The 12,569-nt window shown below is 40.8% G+C and overlaps 1 protein-coding gene across 44 annotated transcripts in view; it reads right to left on the bottom strand.

Moving 5' to 3' along the window:
* TCF7L2 (transcription factor 7 like 2) overlaps positions 1–12,569 on the bottom strand; it is a 244,004-nt gene that overhangs the window by 3,674 nt on the left and 227,761 nt on the right. For 4 of the 44 annotated variants that reach the window (XM_056850592.1, XM_056850597.1, XM_056850596.1 and 1 more), the window contains exons 10-13: positions 11,835–11,954; positions 5,292–5,340; positions 4,694–4,744; positions 3,489–3,561 (exon numbers count right to left, since the gene is read on the bottom strand). In XM_056850592.1, coding sequence (XP_056706570.1) covers positions 3,489–3,561; positions 4,694–4,744; positions 5,292–5,340; positions 11,835–11,954 — 293 coding nt within the window. Of the gene's footprint in view, positions 1–2,028; positions 2,058–2,829; positions 2,903–3,488; positions 3,562–4,693; positions 4,745–5,291; positions 5,341–11,834; positions 11,955–12,569 lie in introns of those variants that run through there. The other 40 variants (XM_056850594.1, XM_056850598.1, XM_056850601.1 and 37 more) reach the window with 31 other exon arrangements.

Here is a 12,569-nt window from a genome sequence, read left to right as displayed (position 1 = left end):
AAAAAGGCAGGGTATAAATGAAGGAAACAAACCAACAAATCAACAAATAAAGAGTCATCAACGTGAAATTGTTTCCCTGCTCACTAAAAAGGGCAAGCCCGGTGATGTATATACCTTCAAAGATCCTGTGCTTCACTGGAAGAACCACAGAATTCCCAAGCATATAAACACCTTTGGTTAAGCCCTTGCACATGTGAAGCACTATTTTTCAGGAATGGTAAAACTTATCAGAATACTTAGTTCAACAATGTCTTTTAATTTAGAATATGGAGCAAAAATGTGGAGCAATGAGGAGAAATAGCTGAAATTCGAATGTGAAGGCGCTTTGCTTAATGGTAGTGATGATAGCTTTAAACAACCAACTATAAAAGCCTCTTATTTGACTGAAGTCAAATGATTATTCTGACCTTTAAAATGCTGAATTCTATGTTCTAGATAATGATTCTCTATATAGGGGCATTCTTAAAACACAGCCCAAGATGCATTACTAAATATGGATGTTTGGAATGTTAAGCGCCCTGTAAATTTTAATAATGATATCAGAGTCACTGTCGCATATTTGTTATGAGCCCCTGAAACCCAACTACTGGAAACTGAAACTGTTTCAGTCAGAAATGACGTGCCTGGTTTGTGAGATCTACCCATCACTATTTTTAGTGTACCTCTTATACACACTATTATGCACACTGAAATCAATCCGGTGGCGGTAGGTACACCCACACCAGTCTTACCTATGCATGGACGCTTGCTTATGAGCAGAATCCATGCACATAGGTAGTTGCTACAAGCATAGGCCTTCTCCCCATGAGTTTCTAATCACAGGAGGAAAATATGCATGTACCCTATGAGAACAGACTCTGTGCTCATGAGCAGCAATTGTATGTAGGAGGGAATGGGGCAGGAGTGCTCATGCCCACTCCTTCTCAAAATTAAATTTTAGAAAAACACTGGAATCAAAGCAAAGGATTCCCACTAGGCCTTTGGTTCAGCCTCCAGGTACCAAGCCCACTCCACCCTATAGTCAGCTAGGTTCCTGGAGAACAACTGCCAGTTTGAGTAGACAATACTGACCTTGATGGATCAATGGTCTTATTCAGTATAATGCAGCTTCATATGTTCATTCTCACCAAAATCAAGCTATTTTTCCAGGGTGAATAGCAAGACAGATACATACTGTTCATACTCGAACAGAGGGTGAAGGAGCCCTTTGCCTATGACTGCAGTATTGAGGACAGTTTCCTGAGATCAAACCCCACTGAATAATACTGAACTTACTTCAAAGTAGACCTGCTTAGGATTGCTTCCCATGTCTCAGTTTGTGCGGCTGTTGGTCAATAGGTGGAGCCAAAGTTGCTGGTTTATTAGCCCCTTTTTCTTTTCAAAATATCTTGTTAAAAATTAGTTGCTGACCCCCTGGTTTAGAGCCTAGTTTTTCTACCTATCCAGGGTATGCAATGAAATCCTATGCAGAATTGATTTTAGTGGAGTAACCCTGCAAATGTGACAAATATAAAAATGATTGTCTATAGGCCACATAACTATTTGTTTCATATACTGTCAAATACCAGATTAACCTAATTAGCGCATAGGCTATATTAGTGATCTTAAGCCATTTTCTTCACCGTTTAATCTGATATCCAGGTGCTCTATTATTCCCCTTGAAATTGTGATTTTTAAAAGGAATTTAATATTGCTATTGAAATGACCTCGGCTATCATTGGTGCACCTGCCACACAAATCACACTGCTTAAGCATGCATCAAATGGGAGGTCACAGGGTTTAGGGGAAATGCAGCCCTTGAAGGACGATGCATGAACTGTATCTAACAATTAGACGGACAGTACATTTTCAATCCATGTTTAAAACTCAGCATCACACAACTAACAGGGTCAACATGCACAGAATATGAATAACTGCTCTATGTTCTAAAAAAGGAATGAAGCACATGGTATGGGTGTGAATCAGAGGGAAAGGTGAGGAGGGAAGCACTACATACAGAGAAGAGTGTGCATCGGACTGAAATACCTACCATCATAATATTCCAAATTCAAAGACTGCTTGGATCAGAACAGAGAAATAACAAATTTAACCATATTAAGGGAAAAAGAATGCAACAAGAGATAGTTTGCTTCCCTTCACCAAAGAACATGTGCCTACAGAATTTATCCATGGAGTTACAGGTTTCACTTAAACCTGTTATAGAACAAGTGTTACAAATGTCTTGGCCTTTGGTGCCATTAATGTATAACACCTGAGCAACGAAGTTATTTATCAGTAGATGTGAACCTAATGGGCCAGTAAGAAATTGGCACTGCAAAGATTTCCTCCAGGCATCTTAAAAATCATGCCAAATATGAATCTTAGGAATAATAGGAGCTTTCAAAAGCACACAATATAGAATTTAAAACATGCTATGAAATTTATTAACAGACTTTGCTTGTGACCTGTAAAACTCTCATTTGTCATAGTGAAATTATTGGTGCTGCAGTGATACGATCTTTTAAAACCCTTTGGAGACTGTGGGCACACATACAGAAGCTTGTGTAAATGTCCACAACATACTTGTTTGGCCGAGAAACAGTCGCTTCTGCATTACAGGGTGAACAAATTCCCAGCTACCACCAAGAGATATGTTATTGGTCAAGAAAGGGAAAAATTTGCATTGAATTAGCAAAGACTTGTGAAGATAAATATTTATTAGCAATTGGGTGTTGTAGTAGCAGGGAAGGTAGGGAACGGAAAGGGTAAAGGATTAAAAAATAAATCACACATGTAACACTAAGATGACAGAATGCTCTTAGTTCCCCAAAGGCCTAACGGGTAGTATACCTGCATGGTTTGCACCATAAACTCTGTCGGTCAAGTCCGAACAATGCCCGACACTTCTTTGGAGTATTTGCATCTGTTAGCACAAGGTAAACACAAAAAAAAATACAACACAGTGGTGGATAGAGCTCAGCTGGACGTGAAATCTTAGCTTTAGCTAACATTTCTCTTAGTTCAATTGGCAATCTTTCACACCAAAGGGCATGAAAGAAAGAGGACCTCTGGCAAGGCGACTCACACCTACAATGCTTAAACCTGCTGTGCATTCCCTTCACTCAGCTTTGTATCTTCCTTGGTTCACTCCAGACTGTGATATCAAAGGATGTTTGGCAATGTTCACAAAAAAGATATGCAACTTTTCAGAGGAGGATGGGGTTTTGTGTGCAGGCCTAGGCTGATGCTGTCTTACAGTGGGTATTTTTTTTTCAGCTAGCGGCAGTGAGGAGGTGGGTGGAGGAAACACAAATGGGGGGGGGAAGCAAAATCCTTTAAACAGAAAGAGATGATCATTCGCAGCAGCATCCCACTCCCTTGTGTCTTCTAGATCACAACACAGAGCTACAAAGCAACAAAGCAGGAGAAGAGGGAGGGGCAGGGGGAAGTACCAAATAAACCAGCTGCAAAACCAGCCATAGCAAGTTGGGGGGGAAGACTATACACACCTGCAGGGACCGCACCAGTTATTCTGTTGATCAAGGCCAAAGCGCGCTCGGCATTTCTTAGGTGCGCTCAGGTCTGAATGAGGTCAAGAAAGAAGCGAGCAGAAAAAAGAGAAAGAGAGAGAGAGAAAGAGGAAAAAAATAAGAAAAAGAAAAAAATAAGAAAAAATAAAATAAAAAAGGAAATAAAAATCAGTGACCTCATTATTAATCGCAAAATATCGACTGCTGAATGTTTTATTTTTAAAATAGTGAATATCGCATCTATAATACTCTTGAAATTAGCTGTTGCAATTAAAGCTGCAGTATCCCTTTGATAAGCACTATCTTTTAAAATAATTTAAGAGGAACTGGAAACACAATCCGTCAACACAAGACCCCCCCAAAAATGCAAACGGGTTTGTGGGAACAATGCTTTGTGCACTGTGCTGTTGTTCAGATATTTCTTGTGGCGGGGGAAAAAGCACAGGAAGACAAGAAGCTAAGTATGGGAATTAGATCACTGACATGCTTTTCTCTTCAAGTTTAAATAAAAAAGGGGGTAAAAGAAAATTGTCTTTCTTTGGGATAATGCAGCTTTGGGAATAAACATTCTTGTTTTTTATTTTTTTAAAAAGTTTTTTAAAAAAAGAAATGGATCAGAACAAGCAGATAGCAAATGGGCATGTTAGTTCCAGGAAGAAATAACATGATCAGAAGCATGGAAGCAAGCAGTATGCAAGTAAAGCAAGTGAATACTAATGGATGTGTCTGAGAAGAAATGTAAAACAATATTTAAAAAAAAAAGATGTGGTTGCATGCTGGCATGAGAAAACTTTAGTGGGTGCCGCGTAAAAATGCCATTAGATTAAGGAGGTTCGTTATTAAGTTTCTTCCAGTTTACATCAGTCTCTTTAAAGAAATACTGCATATTCAATTTGCACAGTTAGTATAACTGAGTTATTTTTACTGCATTACTGTTTAATAGCAATTGAATAGCAAATTAGAAACAAAAACAAAAAAAACTACGAATCATATCACATGAATATATATATCTATATATATATATATATATATACACATACACACACACACACTACATACGTGTGAATGGTAAATTTTATTTTTAATGTCAGTGTTTAAATATTAATAAAATCTAAAATGGCAGGATAAAAAAATTAAAAGCAGTTTACAGAACTATTTTAAATGGTGGAAAATGACATTAGCACCTGTAATCGGAGGAAGTGAAAGGCAAGGATTTAGGAAACATTCGCTGTGTTCTGAAAAAAAAGAACAAATTATACAAAGGCTTCAAAGAAAAATGTAATCAGGGCTTTTTAAAAAAATTGACTATGATATTGCCTATGCAGTATTTCTAATTTCCTAGAGAATGGCAAACCTCCTTAATTTTTTAAAAAATGGCTGCAATTTACCACTGTAAAGGCATGCATCAGAACACACAGCCCCATATTAATACCCAACTCACACACGTGCACAGACACACTCACACTCAGCAGAACTCTTTCATAATAATGGTGCAGGCATTAACAAACTATGGCTCTGCAGTGAATGGCTTTGCAGCTAAGTGCAAATTTGACTACTGTCTGCAATATGCAGCTCATGCATATAATTGTGGCTGCTAGTTTTAAAGGGCCCGCAATAAGCAAATGACCGAAGTGTATTTAAAATCCAGCAAGAAAATGCTGGATGTAGTAATGGCCCTTTCCTAAGGAGACTGACAGATTGCTAACTGACTCCTTCATAACCAGTATTAGGAACTTGTGGCCTCCGTTGTTCCACTAGAGAATAAATCAAATATTTACTTACCATTGGTCTCTCCTGGCTGTTTGTCCCTTTTCCTCTTCTTCTTCTTGCCCTGAATGAAACAGAATTACATGAAATGATGGCTATAAACCCTTCTTTCAAGATGATACAAGGGAGAGAACTGTTTTTCAAAGCCTTCTAGAATCGTATTCTTCTCCCCTCCGCCCCGCACCCCCTCCCAAGCTTCACTGAGTGTGGCAATATGGTACTTCCAACAGCTCATGTTGCATAACTTCCTCTCCACATTTCATTCCGTTTATATGAATACTTTTAGCCATCCTAATTACATAACTGTCATCACATAGAAAAAGGGAAATGAAGGGCCCAGGATTGGTAAGGCAGCTCTAACAAACAAAAAAATGTTAACAACTTGTCCGTGAGTAATACTCATGACAATTAGTTAAAGTACAAAACAAAAAGTTGGTAAAAGAATTACTTCGACACATCTGGAAAGTATGTGCCCTTGCGTAAACAGTTTCTTTTTTCAGTTAAAGAAACCAATCCTTACAAAAGGGAAGAGTCCAATTGGAGAAAAAAAGATGAGGGACATATGTGGACTGTTACTGGCTTGGAATAATCTCAAAAAACAGAAAAATGGGAGTGAATAACAAGTAACGGTGGATGAGAACTAGCCAACATCAAAATAAGAATGGTGGCCCATATTACTTAACAATTTGACCTCGATATTATGCTTTTGCTTTTAGTACACAAATAAGACTGTGGGAAAATGCTCTACTGAAAAGTCACTCTGCAAAGTCTGACAAATTCTGGTGAATAAATAAAGGCATACACGGACAGAAAACATGCTAAACATGGATCCTTTTATAAGCTATACCATCTAACAGAATAAGCTGGAAGAATCTACAGGTATGGTAACATAAAATATTTCCAGGATTCCTAACAAAAAGGTCATTCTATAGTAGCAGGGCAGGAAAATAAAAATGGTAACAATTAAGAGCTGCATAGTTTTCTCTTCTTTATTAGCTCCAGGTAGACAACAACAGTTGCTTTTTGTCCAATCAGTGACTACAAGCACCCTATGGTCACTTATGCTTTCTATATATGAAGAAATAAGAAAAGGCTATTAATGTACATTCACAAGGGAGTAACAGACACCAAGTGCTTTATTTATACAAGCGTAAACTGATAGAATGAGAACACTTGTTGGTTTACTGAGCATTGGCTACATCCCTAAGGAAGGTAAGGAAAAAGTTTTCCTAGATCTGTGATGTCTTCTCTTTAGTAGCTTGGTCTAGTTCCCACATCAACGTTTCATTTTGGATTTCAACTCAGCATGTCCACTATGATGTTTATGTTCCCTGGCATGTACCAGTAAGAAGAGGAGACGTGAATGTTCTTTTTGAAGATGCAACTCCTGCAGGTCTCCAGGCGTAAGGCCTTTGAACTTGTTCCTCCTCGCTCATTCAGGCTGTAAACTGCTATCCTGCCGTTTTGGATGTGACAAGTAAATTCTTGTTCAGGAGAACCTTCTAGTAATAGGAGGTCTGTGCATGTGCCTGTTCCCATGTAAAGATTTAATGCACTGAGGCACTACTACAGAAACTGAGAATTTACCAATTCTATTTTTTTTATTTGTTAGTTTAGGCCCACATAATCTATCTCACACGAGGTGATTTACAAAACGGATTTACAGTCTCAATAGAGCTTCCATTTTCAGTGTTCAAAATGTCTACAGTAATGGCTCTAGCATTAATTAATAATTTTAGAACATAGGCCAGTACCACTTAGGCAGCTGTTTCAGCTGTGCACAAATAGGTAATCTATTGCTGATTTATGAAATTGGCAACGCAAGCCTAAGGGGTGGGTAGTTGTGGGGCACTTGGGGACAGTGCCACGGCACCTATTCCTGAGTGGCTTGCTGGCACAGCAAGGCAAAATTGTAATTTCCCCGAAACCCCGTGGAACTGCTCCATGCAGTTCCATGGGGCTCTGCCACCATTTTTGCAGACACAAGTTTGTGCCAGCAAAAGGGGGTGATCCTGGGGCGAAAGGAGGGGCCGTGGCTCAGTGATGGAGCATCTGCTTGGCATGCAGAAGGTCCCAGGTTCAGTCCCCAGCATCTCCAGTTAAAGGGACTAGGCAAGTAGGTGATATGAAAGACCTCTACCTGAGACTCTGGAGATCCGCTGCCGCTCTGGGTAGACAACACTGAATTTGACCAAGAATCTGATCCAGTATAAGGCAGCTTCATGTGATCTGACTAAAGTCAGCCCCGCCCCCTGGAACGCCCCCTTTGGGGCTGGCACAAACCCGTGTTGGAGATACATTGCTGCTGAGGCTGCGCCCGCACCCATATACAGCACTGTAGCGCCGCTCCGACGTTGGTGTAAGTGGCCCTGAGCTAGCATTAGTGCCCATTTGCACAGCACAAGTGGCATTAATGCTGGCACAGGGGTCACACCGGCTCCTAAAACCATTCCCCCCCCCCGCTTCAGGACTGCACATTAAGTTAAGAAAATTGATTAATATTGATAAAATTAGCTAACAAGTCTTTCTATGTTCATCTTAAAATAAATCTTTCATGTCACTACAGTTTTAACTAATTTTAGATATCGTTTTGTTTGAATTTCTGTAAAAAGTGAAATATGCACAAAACCTTTCAGTGCCAGATTCGGGATTGCAAATGCCATTCTGTGTGTGGTCGATAATAAGGTAAGAATCAGATGGGAGGTCCCCTTACAAAATACCACCACACACATATGCACACACTTCCTTTTTTCATTCTGGGAAAGTCTGTTGTCCAAATAAAGCTCACAGGAAAGGATAAACTTCAAGAATTCTGAGTGGTATGGAGAGAAATGTAAAACCCTTGTAGATGTGCTTGTGTGATCCAAAGCTATTGAGCTTTCCTACTGAAGTGAGGTTCCCCCTGAAGGTCAGGTGGGGATAGAGCCTCAAGCTGCTGGGGATGCATCAGCTTTCTTATCCTGTCCTTTTTAACATGAGAAGAAAGAGATTTTCAGTGCTCACACGCTGAGGACAAATGTAAAGGTCCTAAACATTTAAGACACCATACATGCCCATCTGTCAGTGACACAGTCACTCAGGCAGAGAGAACATTTTCTGAAACTCTTTCAAGCATTATAGCACATCCCAATGCTACTCCCTCTTGAACTCCCAAGAGGAAATTAGACTGAAGAGGACCAAGAATGACTTAGCCCTGTGGTCTGATGGTCTCACTGCAGTCTGTTCGTAGTAGCAAATATGGGCTATGCACTCGGTGACGATAAAGATGGGAAGAGGTGCCTCCTAAGTTGTAAGGAAAACACTGCTTTCTCCTCAAAAGAGGTTATCTAGCTTCTGTTTTATGTTCAAAAGCAGAGGAAGAAATGGGGGGGTCAGAGGAATCCATATTAAAGAAGAAAAAGAGGGAATAAAAGAATTGTGTGCAGGTTTTGATACTACATATAGGTTTTTAAATAAATATTTCATCTTCAAGGGTCGTTCAGCAAATGGAATTCTTTAAATGTTGCTTGCTAACATATCCATGTGCCTCTCTGCATACAGGGATCTGCTCATACAGTCAAACTGATTACAGCTATGGAAGAACACACATAGCTTGATTTTCAGAATAATAAATTTATGCTTTTGGAAAACACCAACAAACCCCTCCGTATATTAATAGCATATTAAGGGGTGGGAATGAAAGAATATGGCCCAACCAAATTGTTAAGAATGGTGCATATAAGAAGCTTAACTATCAGTGGTGACAATCACCTGATGACAGGATTTCTGTACCTTTTACAATTATATAAAAGAGGAAATTTCAGCTTGCCACACAGGATTAATAAAGCAGTATCTGTTTACACTTCTTGCACTACTCAACTCTTGCCCTGACCTGGATGGCCCAGGCTAGCCTGATCTCGTCAGATCTCAGAAGCTAAGCAGGGTCAGCCCTGGTTAGTATTTGGATGGGAGACCACCAAGGAATACCAGGGTTGCTGTGCAGAGGAAGGCACTGGCAAAACACCTCTGTTAGTCTCTTGCCATGAAAACCCCAAAAGTCGGCTGCGACTTGATGGCACTTCACACACACATACACACACACACACACACACACACACACACTCAACTCTTAAAAGGTACAGGGCCTCCTTTGCAACAGGTCACCCTAAGGAAAGCAAAGCAGGCAGTCCTTTGTCAGCTATGGCTGTAGAATCAGTATATAGTTATTGCTGTGTTCCGTATGGAAAAATACCGAAAATGGCTGTAGAATCAGCTACCTAGGGCACTGGGTTTCCATTTGCCTGCTCATGGTGGAGACCGACTGGGCCAAACTGGGGCAGGGGGTGGGAAGAGGGCTCATTCGAGAGAGACAAATTAAAAAGAAAAAAATAGTCTTGCTTACTTTCAAGGAAGTTCTGACCAAATAATTTCTTAGCATGGTAACCTTACCATCGAGTTTCTGTCAGCTCCTAGAGCTACCCTTGTCACTTCCAGGTAGCTCTAGGAATTAATAGAATCATCGAGTTGGAAGGGACCACCAAGGTCATCTAGTTCAACCACCTGCACAATGCAGGAACTCGGTGGTCAGAACGTCCTGTTAAGTAGACAAGCCGCCGCCCCCCCATTTTTTTTCTGGGATGTTGCCCCAAACAAAATGCTCCTGCCAATTGCCAGACACTGACAACCCTAGAGGACACCCATCAAATTTTCTGTTCCTGACTTACCAGATGGTTTGCAAACCATATTGGTTTAATCAGGTATTTGGTAAGGCCTGGGCTGCTTTGGGTTTCTCTTTTCAGTTTATTGTTTTTGTTTTTATTGTTCGTAGCACATGCCAGATTGTATGCAATTCTTATTTTAATTTGGACTTTAGTTCTGTTAAGTAGCCTACAATTATCTGTGATAGATACTCCCCCCCCTCATTTTACCTTGTGTTCTTCCACTAAGCATGGTTACAGGAAAAGCATCTGGCTTCAGCTCAGGGCCGTATGAAGACATGCTGAGCCCCCAAACTATGTCAAATTTAAAAGGTCCAACAGCATTACCAAAAATGTATATTATTTTAAAACTGAAATTTAGCATTTGTTAATATTTATAGGCCTCTTTGACTCAAAGGCTCTTAAGTTGTAATGTACTAACAGTGCAATCCCGAAAAGGGGGACCGAATGGCCTTAGGAGCCAGCGTAACCCCCATGCCAACATTAGTGCCACTTGCCACGCATGGGTGCTGGTGAAGCCTTGACAGCAGTATATCTCCGGCACCAGGGCTCCGCGCTGATCCCAAAGGTCGCATTCCTGGGACGGGTCTGACTTTAGTCAGCTCCTGGAGCCCTTTCGCCCTGGGAATTCCCCCCTTATGCTGGCACGAACTTGTGCTAGCAAAAATGGTTGCACAGCCACGTGGAACTGCATGGAGCAGTTTCACAGAGTATGGGGGGAAATTACAGTTTTGGCTTGCTGCACCAAGCCAGCAAGCCACTCAAGAGGCGGTGCGGCTGAGCTGTCTCCAGGCGCCCCACAACTCCCTCTCCATAGGATTTTGCTGCCACTTGCAAATAAGTCTGGCTCTGGCTCTGCTTAATTATCAGAGCCTTTCGGAGATTAGTTAATTGTTTGGGGGATGCTTCATAGATCCTTACCAACTCGCACCTATTTGGTCATATTTCCAAGTAAAAGGTTGTTGTCCCTTGAATGTAGGCTTTATAACTACTTAGTGCCTTCATGGTTTGGCTCTCCCATTTTGTGGTAGTCGTAGGCACTGATTAACAACCATGGATGCTGATGTGCATCCCTTTACAGCCCCCATGCGCTTCAATATGGCTCAAACAAATGTGGCAATACACAATCCTCATCAGCAATGCATCTACACTGGCAACACTGGAAGGCTGTTTACACATCTCTCATAAAGGAGCAGGACATTGATCTCTGAAACCAAGCAGTTGTCTTTATGCTCCCTCAAAGGGAACAAAACTGCAAATGAGAACATCTCAAGACTGTATCGCCAGTAACAGTTCCACGGTCGTTGGCAAAGATACCATCAATAAAAGCATGACAGACAATAATACAGTGAAGTAAAATATTATTAAAAGTAGAGGGTGGAATAATTTATTTAGCCCCACTTGAGAGCAAGACTTCCAACAAGTCTTTGCCAGTCCTCCTCTGAAGCTAGGGTAAGCCATTCTTCCACTTTCCACTATACTCTCACACAGGTATGCAACAAGGCACTAATTTTGGGGGTCGGGGAAGGAAACGAGGGTGAAAATAGAGAAGGAGCTCTTTTCCCCCCTTTGTTTTGTAAACTGCCCAAAAGCTGGGAGACACACTGCAAGAATTTTGTTCCCACAGAGCTCTACTGACACATCTCAGTTGCAGTCTTTTAATTGACCTTTAATGTCCCAAGAAAGGGACCTTTCTCCAGTAGAGGGGGTGCCAATTGTATCCAATTGGGTTGGCGACAAAACCAAAACATCCGCTAAAATTACCGGATTAGTAGTGCTTGTCTTCCATGTGTGGGTGTACTTCAGCAGATTACAGCAGTACTTGTCTACAAGCTCTACTACTGAAAAAAATTCCACCTACATAGCCACCTACATAGTTATCCCGTGCGGACCAGCCGGGGTAAAGTTGCATGTGGAGCTGTCGTTCCTTTCTGGCTAGTTCATAGTACTTTGCTTGTTCTTCTCTGGATAATGCATGCCACTGAGGAAGAAACCAAGCAAACAAAACCACAAGCACAACACTAGGTTAGTAGCACAGAATATACACGATAGGTATTTACTTCCAAAGTCAGAAAACTGAAGCCAATTAAAGTACAACAATCTATTAGTTTCATAGCTTTATTTAACTCAGGACAGCTCAGTTAAGATTCAAGTAATCTTTTACAGTTAATTAGTATTTTCCCTTTAGAAAAGGGAAAGGTGTAATCCTCCAAATACTGTTCCATCTTTATCACTATTGTTTTGAATGAGACATACAAGAAATTCCCATAAAAGAGACTACCCTTTAAAAACTTTAAAAACTCAGTTCCCATTCCCCCATTGATACACTGGTATTCCATTGGTGCAAATTTTACTGCTTGTAATGCAAGTCTGCACAAATTTACCAAGCCAAATGCAACCCACCAGCTTCAGACTATGGCTTGTTAGAAATTAAATATTTATGATATTTATATCCCAAATCTTAGCAGTTATGCTCCCAATACTATGGCTTTGTTGAGAGCAGACTGTAAATGCCGACTGATTATCAAGTACTTGGCAGACCATAGCACGTTGGACTGTGCTTGGTTTGCTGGGCCACCCAAGTGGTGTAAGCCAG

This window comes from Euleptes europaea, chromosome 5 (assembly GCF_029931775.1).
Source record: "Euleptes europaea isolate rEulEur1 chromosome 5, rEulEur1.hap1, whole genome shotgun sequence".
Taxonomy (NCBI): Eukaryota; Metazoa; Chordata; class Lepidosauria; order Squamata; family Sphaerodactylidae; genus Euleptes; species Euleptes europaea.
Note: the sequence above shows the minus strand (reverse complement) of the source record. Positions and strands in the feature narration are given on the sequence as shown.